A 20,036-nucleotide genomic window follows, 5' to 3' on the forward strand; every position below is an offset into this window, starting at 1 on the left:
CACCTCATCATAATTATACAGCTAAACTCCCCCTGAATTAGTAGATCAATGACTCAGCCAACTTAAGTTGACTCCCCCTGAATTCGACCGGTAAGCCTTCCCAAGGTGTCATTCTTCTTCACTACTTCCAGCCGCAGTATCGTCAGCTCCATCAGCCATTTTTGTTCCACTTGGACCAGCTGTGTCTTCCACTCCCCCTTTTTGTCCAGAAAACAAACTTACATCCAGCAAAAGTTGAAAGTCAGCCACTTGACTTTCATAACGCTCAATGGTCCGTTTTGCATTTTCAATTTGTTGCCGACCATAGGCAATCTGAGCTTGAATGTAAGATATGGACAATGTGACATAGCCATCGGGTGGGGCGTCTGTAGGTGGTTGTACGGTTGTCTCAGGCAGAGATTCAGATGTTGCAGCAGCAGTGTTGCTAACATTCGGAGCAACACTGGAAGGTAGCCAGGGTAAATCAATCTTTATGTTGCCCTTAATGTAACGAACCGTATTCTACACTACTTAAAATTTGCGGAAGAATTAAAAATTTTCTTAAATAAAATCATTCATACGGTCGTCACTCAACATTCATAAAAATAAATCTCACCATCATCCGTCACCAATAAAATTTTGCTAAAATAAACTGTCTCAAAACGTCTCACGTTCAAATCAAAACATCAGAGTATTTTAAAAATTTGCATAAACATAAACTTGCGGTCCTCGGGTTTAGCCTGCCACTCAGCCCAAGCCTGCCCCTTGGTCATCACCTCCTGTCTCCTCAACATGGTCACCTGCATCGATCAAGTCTAGTGAGTCTAAAGACTCAACACGTATAAACTGGAATAACGAGTACTACATATTAAGGTCGCATGCAACTTTAAAATAGGACATACATACTTGGAACTTGAACTTGCATAATAAACTTGAACATACGTACATACATACTTCGACGTGCCATAACTTAAACTTTTCATAAACATGCTGCATACTTGAACATACTTTAACATACATAACTTCATCATTTGCGTAGAGGATGTTTCAAAGCGAGTGACCCGTAACATAAATGAGCCTGATCAGACTATACCACAGTACTGGGCTGACAGGGACGTATCCGCTGCCGCATACATAAGATCCCTGTTCATAATTTAACAGGCCAGTTGATCCACGTTCATAATTTAACGCTTCACAACCACGATCTAACCCGTTCATAATTTAACGGGCGGATTGGTCCCCGTTCATAATTTAACGCTTTCCAATCCTAACATAATTTGGTCACAAGACATTTAGCATACCTCAAAAACTAAAAAAAATGTTTTCTTGCACGTCAACATACTTACTTGGCGTTGAGGGATTCGTTGGACTTCGACTGGGGCCGTTGCTGCAACTTACTAACGTGAATTTCATACTTAACTTGCATTGCTTAGACATAGAAAACACATGCTTACTCTCAAGCTCAATCATACCTTAGGACCTTCTACGATTTGCCACGACACGCCCTTAATAATCCTTGCACTAACCCATAACATCAAACTTAAAATGAACTTACAAATATTTCCCAAAACAAGGGTACACGGACCCCGTGTTTGGGTCCGGGAGAGGGTCCGTGTACATACTGCCTAGAGTGTGTCGGGAAACGGAAGGGGCACGGACCCCGTGCTCGGGTCCGGATGGGGGTCCGTGTAGACTCTGGAAGAAAACATTGAAAGGAAGCAAAGGCACGGACCCCGTGCCCTCATCCGTGTAGGGGTCCGTGTAGATACTGGAAAAAGACTCCGAGAAGACAACAAAGGCACGGACCCCGTGTCAGGGTCCGTGTACAGGTCCGTGCACCCACTGTAATCGCGAACTTACGAAAATTCTGAACACCTAATATTCATCCTTCTAGACTCGGTTATACGGACCATGCACCGACACCTCGAGGCTCATCCTAGCATACCACAACATAAAACCCAAATTGTACAAACGTTTCAAAACAACAGTGTTCGCTCTACGACACACACGACCCAAAATATGGCAATTGACATCAAACTGTTTCCTACGACTTCTAGTTAGCTCAAGTGCCTATCGACATGAAACGTAACCTCAAAAAAAAAACACTCTTAACATCATTACTAACATACCCGTACGCAGCAACAATCGCCCGTCGATTTCCAACGAAGCCTGCAACTTAAAACTTCAAGAACGTATCAATAACATAATTTTCTGAAAATTTCAGTTTGCGCAGTCGCACGGAAAATATCATAACTCACTCATTTTTCGTCCAAAAATTTCGAATCATATATCAAATCGAAGGTATCAAAAATTTCTACGTTTTTGCCGTTGAAAGTTTTCCCAAAATATGAACAGAAAAATCGCAGTTTTGACATGAACAGTAAAAACGAGTTTCAGATCTAAAAATTTTCCTTCGAAATCGATCCGATTCATGATCCGCTCAAACTACTATCATCATACATAACTTTTATGCATAAAAACAATGCAATACAATATATGACTTGATCGACACAGCAAGAATAGATTATACGTGCCTTTTTGATGATAACGTTACCGAAAGACGACACCGAAGCGGAGATAGAGAGAGGCTTGATCCGGGACGAACGTGACACCGATTTCTTGCAATAAAACCCACCAAAAACCCGATGGAAGGACAAGGGGAAGGGGCGGCTGCTATACTCCTCAAAAACCCTAGCTTTTGCTCTCATAAATAATAAAAATTCTGATTTGTGAATGTGTGTGTGTGTTAACCGATTTTTTTAGTGTGTGTAAAAGTGTGTTGGTGTGTGTGCGTGTGTTTCAAATATTTAGGAGACTAACTTGCTAATTAAAATAATTACTAAACTAATCTAAAATGCTAGTCTCCCCCAAATAATAAAACCTCTACAAAAAGAAATACTAATTTTACTCACTTTTAAATAAAATTCTTTAATTAAAATATAACACACACCATACTAGACTTTAAAAGTTCTAAAATCATAAACTCACAAAATAATTAATTTAGGATTCAAAAATGCTAAAACTTACTAAATTAATTAAAATGCCCCCAAACTCAACTTAAAATAAAATACCATATTTTAACTGGTCACAATCGTCACCGGTCTCTTCCTCGATCTCGCCTCGAATAATCGCCTGAATCATTAAGCTCGAAAGACATTTTAACGTGCATCACATAAACATAAATAATTTAAAATAATGCATTTAAATAAATCATGCATCGCCAAAACTCATTTAAATTTAATTTAGATGATTTAATAATTAAATGAATGCATGGGTTATACGTGTATTAAATTTGGGCACTACAGTTCCTCCCCCACTTATAAAAATTTTGTCCTCGAAATTAAGTCTTACCGAACAACTCCGGGTAGCGAAGTCTCATGTCGGCCTCTGACTCCCAAGTGGCTTCTTCCACCGATTGATTCAGTCATTGGACTTTGACCAACTTAGTCGTCTTGTTCCGAAGTCTGCGCTCCTGTCTGTCTAGTATTTGGACTGGTTTCTCCTCGTAAGACAGGTCTGGAGTCAACTGCAGCGGCTCATAACTCAGAACATGAGAAGGATTAGCCAAATATTTTCTCAGCATCGAGACATGGAACACATTGTGCACCCCGGCCAGATTCGGCGGAAGGGCTACACGATACGCTAGCGTCCCAACTCTGTCCAAGATTTCAAACGGTCCAATAAACCTCGGACTCAACTTGCCTCTCTTTCCAAATCTCATAACACCCTTCATAGGTGCTATCTTGATAAAAACGTGATCTCCTACGGCAAACTCGAGATCTCTCCTCCTTTTATCTGCATAGCTCTTCTGACGGCTCTGGGCGGTCTTCATTCTGTCACGAATCTTGACCACCACGTCTGCAGTTTGCTGAACTATTTCTGGACCAAGTTCTGTTCTCTCACCAACTTCATCCCAATGAACTGGTGATCTGCACTTCCTCCCGTACAACGCCTCATAGGGAGCCATACCAATAGATGCTTGGAAGCTGTTGTTGTATGTGAACTCCACTAGAGGTAGTCTAGATTCCCACGTTCCTTGAAAATCAATCATGCACGCCCTTAGCAAGTCCTCTAAAACCTGAATCACTCGCTCAGACTGGCCATCTGTCTGCGGGTGAAAAGCTGTACTGAAAAGCAACTTCGTCCCCATGGCTGCATGTAAGCTCTTCCAGAAAGACGATGTAAACCTCGGGTCCCTGTCGGACACAATAGAGACTGGAAATCCATGCAAACGAACTATCTCTCTGAGATAAAGCTCCGCATACTGCGTCATAGAGAAAGTCGTCTTCACTGGCAGAAAATGCGCTGACTTAGTGAGTCGGTCCACTATAACCCAAATGGAATTCGATCCTCTGACTGATCTCGGCAACCCAACAACAAAATCCATAGTAATGTTCTCCCACTTCCACTCGGGGATGGGGAGTGACTTTACCAACCCTGCTGGTCTCTGATGTTCAGCTTTTACTTGCTGACAAGTGAGACATTCTGATACGAACCTACGGATGTCTCGCTTCATTCCTGGCCACCAATACAAAATCTGAAGGTCCGTGTACATCTTGGTGCCTCCTGGGTGAATGGAATATGGAGATGCGTGTGCCTCTGTCAAAATATCATGTCTGATCGAACCAACACTAGGCACCCACATTCTACCTCTGTATCTCACAATGCCGTCTGAGACTGTGTACAGCACACTGCCCTTGGCTTCGTCTTTCAGTCTCCATTTCTGTAACTGCTCATCCGAAGACTGACCTGCTCGGATTCGGTCTAGCAAATCAGATTTGACTGTCAGATTAGACAGCCTAGGAGCCTTGCCATCACGATAAATCTCTAGACCAAACTTCTGAATCTCCGACTGTAGTGGTCTCTGAGATGACAACTGAGCTACCACTGCCACTTTTCTGCTCAAGGCGTCTGCGACAACATTAGCTTTTCCCGGATGGTAGCTAATCTCGCAGTCGTAATCTTTCACAAGTTCTAACCACCTTCTCTGTCTCATATTCAGCTCTTTCTGCGTGAAGAAGTATTTGAGGCTCTTGTGGTCGGTGAAGATCTGGCATTTCTCGCCGTATAAGTAATGTCTCCAAATCTTCAATGCAAAGACAACGGCGGCTAATTCAAGGTCGTGCGTCGGGTAGTTCTTCTCGTGCACCTTTAATTGTCTGGAAGCATAAGCTATGACCCGACCTTGTTGCATCAACACTGCGCCTAATCCGAGCTTAGATGCATCGGTATAAAGCACAAACTCGCCTTGCCCTGTCGGCATGGCTAGCACTGGCGCTGCAATAAAAGCTTGCTTCAAGGTGTCGAAGCTCTTCTGGCACTCCTCGCTCCACACAAACTTTGCATTTTTCTTGGTTAGTGAGGTGAGCGGCACTGCTATGGACGAAAATCCCTTAATAAACTTACGGTAGTAGCCTGCTAAACCCAAAAAGCTGCGGATTTCAGATGCGTTCTTTGGCTCAACCCATTCTTTAACGGCTGCCACCTTCGATGGGTCCACCTCAATACCACTGCTGGATACTATATGCCCCAAAAATGCAACTTTCTGCAGCCAAAATTCACACTTACTGAACTTCGCAAATAACTTGCGACTCTGCAAGGTCTGCAAAACTGTCCTCAAATGCTGGTTGTGCTCCTCATGGCTCTTCGAGTAAATAAGAATGTCGTCAATGAATACTATGACGAATTGATCGAGGAACGGCTGGAATACTCGGTTCATGAGATCCATGAAAATAGCTGGAGCATTGGTCAATCCAAACGGCATTACTAAGAACTAGTAATGCCCGTATCTGGTCCTGAAAGCTGTCTTATGAACATCTGCATCCTTCACCTTCAGCTGATGATACCCTGATCGAAGATCTATCTTAGAGAACACGGTAGCTCCCTGCAATTGATCGAACAAGTCTTCGATTCTAGGCAAAGGGTATTTGTTCTTGATTGTTACCTTGTTCAGCTCACGGTAATCGATGCACAGTCTCATGCTCCCATCCTTCTTCTTCACAAAAAGCACTGGTGCGCCCCACGGTGAGAAACTAGGGCGGATAAACCCTTTGTCGAGGAGCTCCTGAATCTGCTGTTTGAGCTCCAACATCTCAGCTGGAGCTAATCTGTATGGCGCCTTGGAGATTGGCGTTGTGCCTGGCACGAGATCGATTGCAAACTCCACCTCTCTCTCTGGTGGAAGACCGGTGACGTCATCAGGAAAGACGTCTGGAAATTCTTTGACTACTGGCACCTCTGATAAGGATGGAGTGGACACGTCAGGTGCTGAAATAATACTAGCCAAAAAGGCCTGACATCCCTTGGAGATCAAACTCCTCGCCTGCATGCATGAAATCATGCGAGGAAAGCTTCTCCATCTAGCTGGCTCAAAAAGAAACTGCTCCATGCCCGGCGGTCTAACTAAAACTGACCTCTTCTGAAAATCTATCAGAACTCTATTCTTAGTCAGCCAGTCCATGCCCAAGATAATGTCGAATTCTGGCATCGGCAATATGATTAAATCTGCATACACTAGGTGGCCATGCAGTTCTAGGTCGATATCTCTGACCACACTGGTAGCTAACAGCTCTTCCCCTGATGGGACTACTACCGAAAAATTCACGTCTAGGCCAATGGACTTGAGGTCTAAATGATTGGCAAACGTCTCTGATATGAAGGAGTGAGTGGCTCCTGAGTCTATCAACGCGGTTGTGGATAGTCTCTTAATGAAGATGTTTCCTGAGACGCGTTAGCACAACACAATTAATTTAGGATTCAAAAATGCTAAAACTTACTAAATTAATTAAAATGCCCCCAAACTCAACTTAAAATAAAATACCATATTTTAACTGGTCACAATCGTCACCGGTCTCTTCCTCGATCTCGCCTCGAATAATCGCCTGAATCATTAAGCTCGAAAGACATTTTAACGTGCATCACATAAACATAAATAATTTAAAATAATTCATTTAAATAAATCATGCATCGCCAAAACTCATTTAAATTTAATTTAGATGATTTAATAATTAAATGAATGTATGGGTTATACGTGTATTAAATTTGGGCACTACACTTAAAGTATGCAGGAGATATCTTCAGGGAGTCTCTAACAGGGCAGTTATCTTCATCTATAACCGGAATGAATCTTTGAGACTCCAGGATGCCATAGATCAGTGAGGGATATGGCAGTTTAGTCTTCTTGAAGTCCCCCTCAGCATATTGCAATGCTGTTGTGAAGACCAGCTTCCCAAAATTAAAGGCCCTTCCAGTGCCAATATCAAACAGTACCAGGGCTTGTGTTCTGGTCACAGAGGTGGAATTTGTCGACGGCGTCCAATTCCAGATGGAAGTCTTATGTAGAACAAAGTAAAAAGAAGTGAGATTAGCAGCACTCAGTTTCTTGGGATAGTCGGGAAACACTTTGATCACACCTCCAGTCAGCACGGAGGTTACAGCATGGATGTCAAGATCCTCGTCAGCTTCCTCAATATCGGGAGTGTCGTAGAATGCATTGATCACTGACGGGGAGAAGTTGTAAATATGATTACGCACAAACACGCTTCCTGTTAGAGTAGGTGCCCGTCGAGCCAAGTGTTGGCCGAGTGTTCACAATGAAACTCTATGTATAAGCAATCTTTATTTTATTAATATTTGATATTATTATTTTGGCACATCTTTATCTGTATACCCATGCTAGTTGCATAGATAAAGCCCTTGAATATACAAATAGTAGAAAGAATATGAGATGCTCATATGATGAGTATCATGAAACTCATATTTGTAATACTGTATATTCTAAAACGGTTCCTAGTCGATTCAGCCGCCACTAAGAAGGATATAGGCCGCTCGAGTTAGAGACTAGTATCTGCGATGTGAGTACCATGTTTCATTGGTAGGGGACATTGTGATGTCCGAGCATGCAGATAGGTGCTCCTTGTAGAGTGCACTGAACAACCCTCCATAAAAGGACTTTCCAAGTGGTTCTCACTTATCGAGTGGAAATGTCCTAGTTTATGGTTGTACAGAATTAGTCCTTATGACCCGGGACAACATTGAGACTCTATGTGCTAGAATTACACTTTGACTTGTTTACCGACTCTCATGGGTTCATCAGGTGGCAAGGTTGGGCGTTCTGTCGAAACACATAGGAGTCGATGCATTGTAGTCGGGGATTCACCGCTTACCTTCGGGTATGGATATCCTATGTGTTATCATGTGTATATAGGTTGAAATCTCTGATCAGAGTATGGTTGTAATTATGAAAGGGGTTTCATAGATTACACCATTGATGCAACTACGACATGACACATAGTATCGATTCATTGACAACTCTCGATAAACCAATGGTTGTCGAATCGGTCGGGATATATGAGTTGAAGGGACCGTACTGTACGCTAACCATAATTGAATGGTTCTTGCAGGCACTATCATTTGATACCTAGGGAATCATGTAAGCGATGCTGCTAGGCGTTTAACATGATTGGTTGGGTACTATCAGACTTGAGTTCTGACATTCTTATTATCAAGGAGTTGATAAGTAAGAATGGAGCAATTGGAGTATGCTCGAATAAGGACACGTTTAGTCCGAATCACATGGAGATGTGAACCCACGGCTAGTCGTATCAATGAACCATTGAGGGCCACACAAGTACTAGCTTTCTAGATCCCGTTGAGAAGTAAAAATAGTTCAATGTGTTGAACGGCTTATAAAGGAGTTTATAAGCGTAAGGAAAATTAGAAGTATGACTTCTACGAAGGAGAAAATAGTTCAATGTGTTGAACGACTTATAAATGAGTTTATAAGTGTAAGGAAAAATAGAAGTATGACTTCTATGAGATAAATGTAAATTTTAATTTATGGAAGTGTTCCTAAATTAAAAGTTGGCCAAGTGAATAATGTATTTGAAAATTGTGATTTTCATAAACATTATTATGGACTAAATTAAATTAATTCAAGTGTTGAATTAATTAAACACTAGTGGACCTAGTAGAGTCCAAATAATTAAATTAATTCAAGTGTTGAATTAATTAAAATATATTGAGTCTTGTAGAGCTCAATTTAAATTAATTATTTAACTAGTGGGACTTGGGTAAATTCAAGTAATGTTTAATTAGTCTCAAATATGTTTGAGATAATTAAATTTAGTCCATGGTTTTTTTAATTTGTTAAAAACCATATAATATGCATGCGTGGGAGGTGAAAGGTTGGGAGACTACTTTTTGAGTTTTCAAGGCATGGCATGCAACTTTATGCCTCAACTTTTTCACAAACCAAGACAAGTCTTCCCACTTCACTCCCAAGACCCTCTTGGCCGAAACATTGCAAGAAATTCTCTCCATTTTTTCTTCATTTTGTGTTCTTCAATTGTTGGAGAAAAACACTTCTCTTTGAAAAATCCTCATATTTTTCTATTGCAAAATATGAGGGGATCTACCTAGTTGGTGGTGGGCTTAATTTGAAGGAAAGATTCAAGAACTTGGAAAGCTTGAAGATAGTTTCTACCTTTCAAGAGCTTTGTTGTTTGACAACAAAGTTGGAGCCATAATCAATCTTTTAAAGATTGATAGGTATATCTCTCAAACACCCTATGAATGTCATTATTTGGTGTTTTTGTATTTGCTACACATTATACTCTAGGTGGCCGAAATTTTTGTGAAAAATTTCATTTTTAAAACTTCCGTTGCGCTTCCGGTCACCGTAACCGATCCCCTTTCACTTCCAAACTTCACGGAGTCCTCATCTCCAACACTCTTCAAGAGATTGCAATAAAATTCCAGCACCACACGACGGCTGTAGGGCAGAGCTGTAGTGACAGTGGACAACAACCTTCTGTTCTTGAGAAACTCAATCAGGTTGTATCTCCCATAAGCATTATCATCAATATTTTTCTCTTCTATCATCTCTCTCTGAACAAACAGTGGCCACAACGCCAAGGCATCTTCAGAATAAAATTTGGGAGAGAAGGACTTACTCAGATCGTAGTCAGCAGAGTCAGTGTGTTGCTCAGTGTTGGCAACATCTTCCTCAACACCGGCAGCAAGAACAGCATCATCTTCAAAAGATTGACTCTCTTCAGAGCCAATATCTTCAGAATCAGCATCATTTTGTTCTTCAGACTCAAAATCAGATACAGAGGTTGAAGAGAAATCTTCAGAAGCTCCAGGTTGATTTTGCTCGAATTCCTTCATCATTTCTGAATCAGGCTCATCATCCTTAGGTAGTTGCTTCTTAGTAGCCTTCTCTTCCCTAAGTTGACTTAGGAACTCGGCTAGGGATTGTTCATCTTCTTCAGCCTTATCCGAAGTTCCTTCACTTGCAAAACTTTGTGGATTGTGAACGGGGGTTTTCTTTCCAGTATCAGAGGTGGAACTGGGTACCTTTCCCGCAGCAGTTGGTCTAGGACGAGCCACCAACTCAAACTCAGCATCATCGGTGTGGGGACCCAGACGCTAATCATGTTCTTAATCGTCATTGGGACTAAATCAATTATAATAAACAGGGTCTAAATTTTTTTTTTTTTAAATGCGGAAGGTAATGGAATCAAACTCTTATACATATCAGTATAAAAGTATAAATCTGATAAAATATACAATCATACATAACTCAGGTTCAACAACTACTATCAAGTGTTTAAACCCTAGCTCTAGTCCAAGTCCGGTATCACCACTCTAATCTCGGTCTGTCTTCATCTCTGTGACCCTGTACCTGTCGCACCTGTTGTCATGCACACATACAAACAAGACAACAGCCGGATAACTCCGGTGAGATATAAATATCCAGTATAAACAATGTATTAAATGCAATCATATAAAACATATATAAAAGCATAAACAAACATCAAAACATGTATCTAGTCTGACTACATGAATCAATGACTCGTGATCTAATCTTATCTTATCTCAAATCTAGGGATCCCAATCTAATTTAGACTTTGGTATGCTGTATCGAGTGTCTGAGATAGAAGTCGATCTACATCTAAAGCTCTTCGATACACCGTAAGTCTAGAGTCTTATCGGTTCTGAGAAAGACTCGGCGGTTCTGCCCTAGCTAGGCGGTCTGCCCTAGACTTGGACTCTGACTCTGTTCTAAGTCAATACATTAACATATCAATCTGATAATCTGCAAATATCAATGCAATAAAATAAAGTATGTGATTTAGGGAAACCCAAGTCAAACCTAACTCGAGTTGCGCAATCCCGAATCAACATTTATTTATACATTTCTTGCTGTCGATCTGATACAATCAAAGTCTTGATTCCAAGTCTGTCACTGTTCAATCTGGCAATGACAATATCAACATATTTTGTATCAATATTCTAATCAAATCACAACATCTCTGTTTAATCACATTCTGACGGTACAACAGTACAATCTTGCGATACTGATAATATTATATCAGTCTATATCAATTCCAATCATTTACAATCAACCACTGTACAAATCTGGTATCAATTCTCAGTCAATTTCATTCTGAAATTCATAACAATTTCATATTCAGTCCGTTTCTTAATCTGACTTCGATTCTACGCTGTCTAACATGTCAAGAACAACATATATGACGTGTATTCAATTCTAACAACATCATATTTCAAAACATGTCAAAACGTAGTAAAACTTACGTCCAGTTGAAGCCTGCGTTGCTAGGAACACAATACCGAAGTCGGATTTAAAATCTAACGGACGGATTGAAATTTAAAGGCGTAAGGATTTTTCACAAACCTCCCTCGACCCCTTTCCTTATTTCTGAATCATTTCGTTGCTTGTAAATTCATATATATATCCAAGTTGCCGGTTAAAGAAACATGGCTTATTTTCACACAATTCAGGCGGCGCTCGAGCGGTGCAAATCTACCGCTCGAGCGCGGTAGGTTCTGTCCACGCTTTTCCGGAATACACCTTTGGCGCTCGGGCGGTAATAATCTACCGCCCGGGCGCCAACTCTTCTGCCCGCGACGTGATCTTAGTGAACACTGGCGCTTGAGCGGTCGATCTTTACCACTCGGGCGCCAACAACTCTGCCCCAAAAATTGTATACTCTAAATGTTTGTCCAATCTGGTCTCGTAATAGCCCGTCTATAATTATATCAATTTAATTTCAATAATCTTTGCTTACCATGATATAAAATCTAGGGCATTACATTTCTCCCCCCCTAAGATACGATTTCGTCCTCGAAATCACAGGCATTTATTCGTATCAATAAGGAGTATATATACAAAACTGTATAAGAAATTTACATCATCGAAATAACTCTGGGAATTCTTGTCTCATATCTGATTCAGTTTCCCAGGTTGCTTCTTCAACGCCATGACGACTCCACTGAACTTTTACAAGTGGAATAGTCTTTGTTCTGAGCTTCTTTTATTTTCGATCGATAATTTGAATCGGTTTTTCAACATAGCTCAACGTCTCATCCAGTTCGGCCTCGTCTGGTTGAATAGCATGTGAAGCATCAGGAAGGTATTTCCTTAATAACGATACATGAAAGACATCATGTATCCCAGATAATGAAGGCGGTAATGCAAGTCGATAGGTGTTGAGCGTTTTCCTACCGCAAGTGTACGGTGTCAAGTTTTAGTACTGGTTAGAGTACAGATATCGATCCCACGAGGAGTGTGTGTAAAATTGTATATCAATTCTTGTAATTAAAATAGTCTCAACTTTATTTAGAGAAATTGAATAAACGGTTGGTTTGGTTGAATGAATTAACTGAAAACAATGAAGTAATTAAGTCACCGAATCGAGAGATAATAATGAGAGAAAGTATCTAGAGAAATGATTTCACAAAGTTTCCACGATAACTATTCTAATCAAATCACAACATCTCTGTTCAATCTGGCAATGACAATATCAACATATTTTGTATCAATATTCTAATCAAATCACAACATCTCTGTTTAATCACATTCTGACGGTACAACAGTACAATCTTGCGATACTGATAATATTATATCAGTCTATATCAATTCCAATCATTTACAATCAACCACTGTACAAATCTGGTATCAATTCTCAGTCAATTTCATTCTGAAATTCATAACAATTTCATATTCAGTCCGTTTCTTAATCTGACTTCGATTCTACGCTGTCTAACATGTCAAGAACAACATATATGACGTGTATTCAATTCTAACAACATCATAATTCAAAACATGTAAAAACGTAGTAAAACTTACGTCCAGTTGAAGCCTGCGTTGCCAAGAACCCTTAGATTGTTTTATTCCCCCTTTCCCAAGTGACGAATAAAGTGTATCTATCCACTTCGATTCAATTATTCCTAATTCGAATCTACGTTTCATAGATAATTGCAAACAATGTTCTTACCAAGCCTCGCTAAAGTTATACGCCTTCCGAACGCTATAAACATTTAACGATGTGTCTCTAATGATCTATAATCTTAGTCCTTCTCCCGAGTTATAAGATTAATCAAACAACAAACAATTTATGGCCAGTAAATTGCAGTGCAGTAAACGCAGAGAACACAATTAAACGAAAGCGGAATTCAATCACATAAACAACGGTGTCAAGTCATCGTATCAACAGAGCTACGTCATTCTCTAGAATGGGAATTTAGTTCATCACGAAATCTAAATAAACACAATGCATGTTTGAAGACTCAGACATTGAGTTACACGAAAATATAAAAACGAAAGATAAAAGACAAATCCGAAGTGTCGTCTCTGTGTCCAGATCCGTCGTTCTTCGTATCTGCGATCGATCTTCGCGTTTCGGATCTTCGTCTCTTGATTTCTCCAGCCCTCCGAGGTGTTTTCTCTACCAAAACGGCTGCCCCCAATTCTGACCTAAGAATCGCGCATTTATACTCAATCTGGACGCGGTGTGCGCGCGGTGGCGCGTGAAATGGCGCTATTGCGCGTATGTTGCTGCTCGTCTGCCGTGTGTTGGCTCGCGCAGGTGCGCGTGATGTCGCGCGGTCGCGTGCTCTTCTCGGGTTTGTGCGCGCGGTAGCGCGTGAAATGGCGCGATCGCGCGCGAGCTGATATGTATGGTCGTGCATGTGTACGCGCGGTTGCGCGTAATCTCGCGCGCCCACGCGCAAGCTTCTGTGCATTCGCTTCTTCTGTGCGCGCGCGGGTGCGCGTGATGTGGCGCGATGGCGCGTGACTCACTGGTCTTGCATTTGTATGGGTGTGCGCGCGCCTGCGCGTGAAGTGGCGCGGCCGCGCGCACACATCTGTCCGGTGATGTGCTCGTGGTCGTGCGCTTCTTGGTCCACTTGGCCTCGTGTTCGCTATTTTCTCCATTCCTGAAATGACAACAAAAACAAACCAAAAAATGCATAATCATGTTCGAAACACGCATAATTCATAATGGATTCTAATGTAAATTAAGTGCAAAAATTGCACTTATCAAACCTCCCAAACTTGAATTTTTGCTACTCCCGAGCAAAATAAAATAAAACTAATAAACAAGAAGGAAATGCAACTACTACAGTCATGGATATGCGAAAAGTGATATTGGCCTCCGACTTGTCTGATAAAATGTAGTTCATGATTTCCCAAGAGTCACGTGTGTGTGTGATATGTCAATGTTCGTTTACCCCATCGAATACTCAAATAGAGTTGTTATACCCATCCGCCTTACAGACTCAAGAGATCATCAACTCAGTGCAACTCACAATTCATTAAAATACAATTTCACATTCATAGGTCACAAAGGACTTTATCGGTGATTAATTTGCTCAAAAGATATTCAACAAACATGTAAACCAAAGAGGAAATCACACATTGAGATGCCCGCATGCAAGTGACTAAAATTTAACTTGATGACAATGTTTTTCAGGTATCCATAGGCTTGACTTGAGCAGCTTTTCTCCACTAGTATATTGGGTAAATGTGACAAGGTTAATAGGTCTTGTAAGCTTGTAACGTTAGGCTACGGCTCATGGCTACAATAAAGGAATGAAATTCAAAATTTGAGAGAAGTAATCATTCTCATATCATTTCATTCACCATCTCTTTATTGTTTTCCTCTCAATCATATCACTCATGTTCTACATTTTTTTCTTTTTCTTTTTCACCACTTGATTGATTCTTTTCATTGTTTTTTCATTCTCTTTTCTTCGCCAACTCCTTTTTCCACATTTCAACTTTTCTTTTTCTTTTCAGGGAGTATTCGAATCATTACAACACCGATGAATTTATTTCTCTCAAAATCAGGTAGGAAAATAAGTGTATAAGCTTCATTTGGTAGTTGTTGTGGGATTGCAGAATAGATACAAGTAGGGGCTATTGTGTGTCATTGACACACACCACTTGATTTTTAGCAAGCTCAAAATGGGTCACTAGTGATATTTCATGTTCATTTGGTAGGCTCGAAGGCTCAACGGTTCCAAAGATCACCTAAATCATTCCTATGTCACATATTATCCGTATTTCGCCTCGAAAAGTGCTCAACCAAGTTCTAGATTACCGTCAATCCATTAATCATCTCATATAAACTAATCATATGCATTTGTTCAAAAATGATATACGAGGTAAGTACAAAAGGAATTTTTAAACATCTCAATTTCTTCGAAGCTCAACGGGCTACAATTGACAGTAACAAAGAACACAGGCCCAAAGATGTTGTGAAGAAATGCCTAGATCGTTTCTATGTCTGCAAAAGTGTCAATCAATGTCATGCAAGATTACCAAGATTCAGATCTCCATCGTCTATTTGGCATCAAAGGCATACAACTTGTCTCTAAGCAACAATAGTATCAACGAACACGACAGTGCAAAAAAAAAATTTGTGACTCTCAAGGCATTATGAACACATATATATTTAAGGACCGCAATTCAATTTTCATCATCGGCCACACATTTTACTTATCCATGACTTTTCCTAACAAAACTAGCATGCAGAATTGAACTTAAAGCTAAAGAAACAAATCAAAACTTAACTACTGAGCAAAAATAAAACAAAAACTAACAAGCAGAAAATTCACCCCTCCCAAACTTAAGATATGCATTGTCCTCAATGTATAGAAATAAAGAATATGACAACACATACCTCGCGCCCGAGTGTCAGAACTCGGGGCTCGAATCATCATCCCCAGATCCTTCATCATCATCGTCCATCGGCTGTGGGTACTGTGGTGGCCAGGCTGGTTGTGGTGGGTAAGGAACATCCTCGGGGCCAGGTGGGAACCGCTGGGCAAGTGCCGATGTGAAATCCATCATGTAGGACATGAAAGTACTAGTAGTCTGTCGGTGTTCGGCCTGCTGTCGGCGCTCAGCCCGCGACTCTTGTTCCAGTCGGAACATCCTATCTCGCAAACTAGAACGAGGAATCGATGGTGGTGGTGGTGGCTGACGTTCTCTGGCCCTCTGATTATAAGCTGCCCTAGCCTGTTGCCGTTCTATTTCGTCTCCAAAGCGCGAACGCTCTACTTCAAATACTGTGATTGGGCTCTTGGATTTCAAGACCTGTTCATCGGCGCCCCATTGCACACTGGCATGAAGACAAAGGGCAGTGATAGTATGTGCGCAGGGAAGGCTGACGGTCATGAGTCCCGTGCCAGCACGCATAATATAGCTATGAATAAGCTTCCCAAGATCGACGTTCCTCCCAGTCATGATGGCGTAAATCAACGCCACTTTGTCTTTTGTAATTTCAGTCTGATGGGAGGAGGGCATGATCCGTGATAGAATAAAAGATGCCCAGCAACGTGGTTTATGGTGTAAATCAGATTTCTTCAAAGTGACTGGGGAGCCCTGATTCAATCGTCACTCTACACCCTCGATGCCTAAGGTCCTGATAATCTCATCGTAGTTCACATCCCCCGTGATCAACTCAGTGTATCCGTCATTTTCTAAATCCGGCAGATTGTAGATTGCATTAATAGTGGCCGAATCAAAATAGACGAGTTGCCCTCGCACCAAAACTCCGTATTCTTCATGTTTGATTCTCAGATTCGCATAAAATTCACGGACTACGGATATCACAGCGTCTGGCGGAGACTGGGCTATATCCATCCACCCTCGTCGCCCGACCTCTCTAATGAATGCACAATCGGGGTATGTCATATCTAGCCCTCTTTCTGGAATAATCGACCTACACATGGTGCTCTCATATACCCGAAAGGCTTCCTCGTTCCAAAATTTGTGAGCATCGTAGGAACGAGACGAGGAAGCCCCATCTTTTGATCTTTTTCTCGGCGGCATAATGATCAAAACTATCCCCACCAATAATCAACAAATAACAAGCACAATGCCTCCCCACCAAGCTTTATTTCTCCGATTAAGCCCAAACAATAATAAGGTAAATGAAGTGGTACCCTTTAGCCAAAAATAGAAGATGACACCGGCGGTAGGAGAGAAAGGCGGCGGCGGCGGCTGCTAGGACGGCGCGGCGGCGGTGCTAGGACGGCGCGGTGGCTGCTAGGTGGTGTTGGATGATCTGTTGTGAGAGACGGTGGTGTGGAGCTTGGTGGAGGGATGATTTGATTTTCGTGGAGGAGAGGATGGTTTGATTGTGAGGGAGAGGTGAAGATTTTATGGAGGAGAGGGGTTTTGGAGAGGGAAATTTTTGAGAGGCGACGGCTGCTAGGTGGTAATGTGTGTTGTGTGTGAAAAAATTCGGGGGTAGGGTTTTTTAAAAAAAAATTCTGGTACGCTGCGCGCGGTCGCGCGAGAAGTCGCGCTACCGCGCGCGAGCCTCTGTAATTCGTTGATAGAGGAATACGCGCGGTCGCACTAGAAGTCGCGCTATCGCGCGTGACCTACTGTCTCGTCGAAATTTGCTGTGCGCGAAATCGCGCGTAAAGTGGCGCTGGGGCGCGCGAGCTTCTGTAAATCCGAGTGGTCCTGAGCGCGCTGCCGCGCGAGATGTTGCGCATGGGCGCGCTTGCGTCTGTCTTTCTTTATCTTTTTTTAAAAAAAAAATAAATGACCTGCAAAAGAATAACAAAATGCAAATTAATACTTAAATATAGAAGATTAAAAAAAAATAAAAATAAAATATTAACTATGAAATTGAAATGAAATAATGAGGCAGAGTGAATGCGAAAATAAATAAATGCGGGTTGCCTCCCACACAGCGCTTGGTTTAACGTCATCAGCCCGACTGTACCCCTGTCTGATCAGATCAACTTGTAACTGTCGATATTCCTAACTTCAGTTCCATAGTAGGGCTTAACCCGCTGTCCATTCACTTTGAAGGTTCTTCCATCATTGCACTTTAGCTCGACAGCTCCATAGGGTGACACCGTTTCCAAAACAAATGGCCCCGACCATCGCGACTTTAGCTTACCAGGGAACAACTTCAGACGAGAGTTGTACAGCAGTACCTGTTGTCCTGGTTTGAGCTCCCTTCGAACTATGATTTTGTCATGCCACATCTTAGTCTGTTCTTTGTAGATCTTGGCATTCTCATATGCATCATTTCGGAATTCGTCCATCTCGCTCAATTGTAGTTTTCTAACTTCGCCAGACGCTTTCAAATCAAAGTTCAACTTCTTCACAGCCCAAAATGCCCTATGCTCCAACTCCAATGGTAGATGGCATGCTTTTCCAAATACCAGCCGATAGGGAGACATCCCAATAGGCGTCTTGAATGCAGTCCGATAAGCCCATAGCGCATCATCCAACTTCATAGCCCAATCCCTCCGGTTTGTGTTGACAGTCTTTTCCAGTATCTGCTTAATTTCCCGGTTGGATACTTCAGCTTGTCCATTCGACTGCGGATGATATGCTAGTGCCACCTTGTGCTTCACATTATATTTGGCCAATAGTGAGTTGAAAATTCTATTGCAAAAATGCGTACCTTCGTCACTTATGATGGCTCTCGGTGTTCCAAACCTGGTGAAAATGTTTTTCTGTACGAATTTCGCTACAACATGAGAGTCATTAGTACTGGTGGCGATTGCTTCCACCCATTTCGACACATAATCAACAGCTAACAGAATATAAGAGTAACCCGAGGAAGGGGGAAAAGGTCCCATGAAATCTATGCCCCAAACGTCAAAAAGTTCCACTTCCAAAATATTTGTCAGTGGTAATTCGTGACGCCTAGAGATGTTTCCTAACCTTTGGCATCTATCACATGATTTTACTAAGGTATAGCTGTCCTTAAACAAACTAGGCCAATAAAAACCGGATTGCAATACCTTAGCCGCTGTTCGTGACGCTCCAAAGTGTCCACCATATGGTGAAGAATGACACTTCTCCAAAATTTGTTGCGCTTCAAGACCTTCCACGCACCTCCTAATCACTTGGTCAGCACACCTCTTATACACGAACGGATCGTCCCAATAGAAGAACTTTATATCATGGACGAATTTCTTCTTCTGATGGTAGCTCATATCTGGGGGAAGGGTTCCACAAGACAAAAAATTCGCAATATCAGCAAACCAAGGAAGTACAGAGTTTACCTCAAAAAGCTGCTCATCTGGAAATGTCTCCTGTATGGCTCCCTCTTCTTCCTTCTCTTCTAGCTCAAGTCTTGACAAGTGGTCAGCCACTTGATTTTCGCATCCCTTCCTATCATTTACTTCAAAATCAAACTCTTGGAGCAACAAGATCCACCTTATCAAGCGTGGCTTTGCGTCCTTCTTGGCAAATAAGTATCGGATAGCTGCATGATCAGTGAAAACGATTACCTTTGTACCTACCAAGTAGGGTCTGAACTTGTCAAAGGCGAATACTACTGCAAGCATCTCCTTTTCGGTAGTTGTATAGTTTTGCTGTGCCGCATCCATGGTACGACTTGCGTAGTAGATTGATCTAAAGAATTTATCACGCCTCTGGCCCAACACTACACCTACTGCATAGTCACTTGCATCGCACATCAGCTCAAAGGGCTGCTCCCAGTCCGGCACTATCATAATTGGTGCAGTCACCAATGCCATTTTTATCTTCTCGAATGCCTACAAACAATTATCATCAAATATAAAAGTCGACTCCTTTTCAAGTAAATTGCACAGGGGTTTAGTGATCTTAGAAAAATCTTTAATGAATCTACGATAAAACCCTGCGTGTCCAAGGAAGCTCCTTATTCCCTTGATGTTCCTTGGTGGAGGAAGTTTTTCAATGACAACCACCTTGGCTCTGTCCACTTCTAATCCCCGAGACG

The 20,036-nt window shown here is 41.7% G+C and overlaps 1 protein-coding gene across 1 annotated transcript; it reads right to left on the reverse strand.

Moving 5' to 3' along the window:
- Positions 1-18,045: 18,045 nt before the first annotated feature.
- LOC140816123 (uncharacterized) lies at positions 18,046-18,501 on the reverse strand. Its single transcript, XM_073175189.1, has one exon. It carries the CDS (start codon positions 18,499-18,501, stop codon positions 18,046-18,048), a length of 456 nt encoding a protein of 151 aa, XP_073031290.1.
- Positions 18,502-20,036: the final 1,535 nt, after the last annotated feature.

Source organism: Primulina eburnea, chromosome 16 (genome assembly GCF_022965805.1).
Source record: "Primulina eburnea isolate SZY01 chromosome 16, ASM2296580v1, whole genome shotgun sequence".
Lineage (NCBI taxonomy): Eukaryota > Viridiplantae > Streptophyta > Magnoliopsida > Lamiales > Gesneriaceae > Primulina > Primulina eburnea.

Coding starts and splice junctions, on each gene's coding strand:
- LOC140816123 (XM_073175189.1), bottom strand. CDS start 18,501: ATGTCTCCCTATCGGCTGGTATTTGGAAAAGCATGCCATCTACCATTG.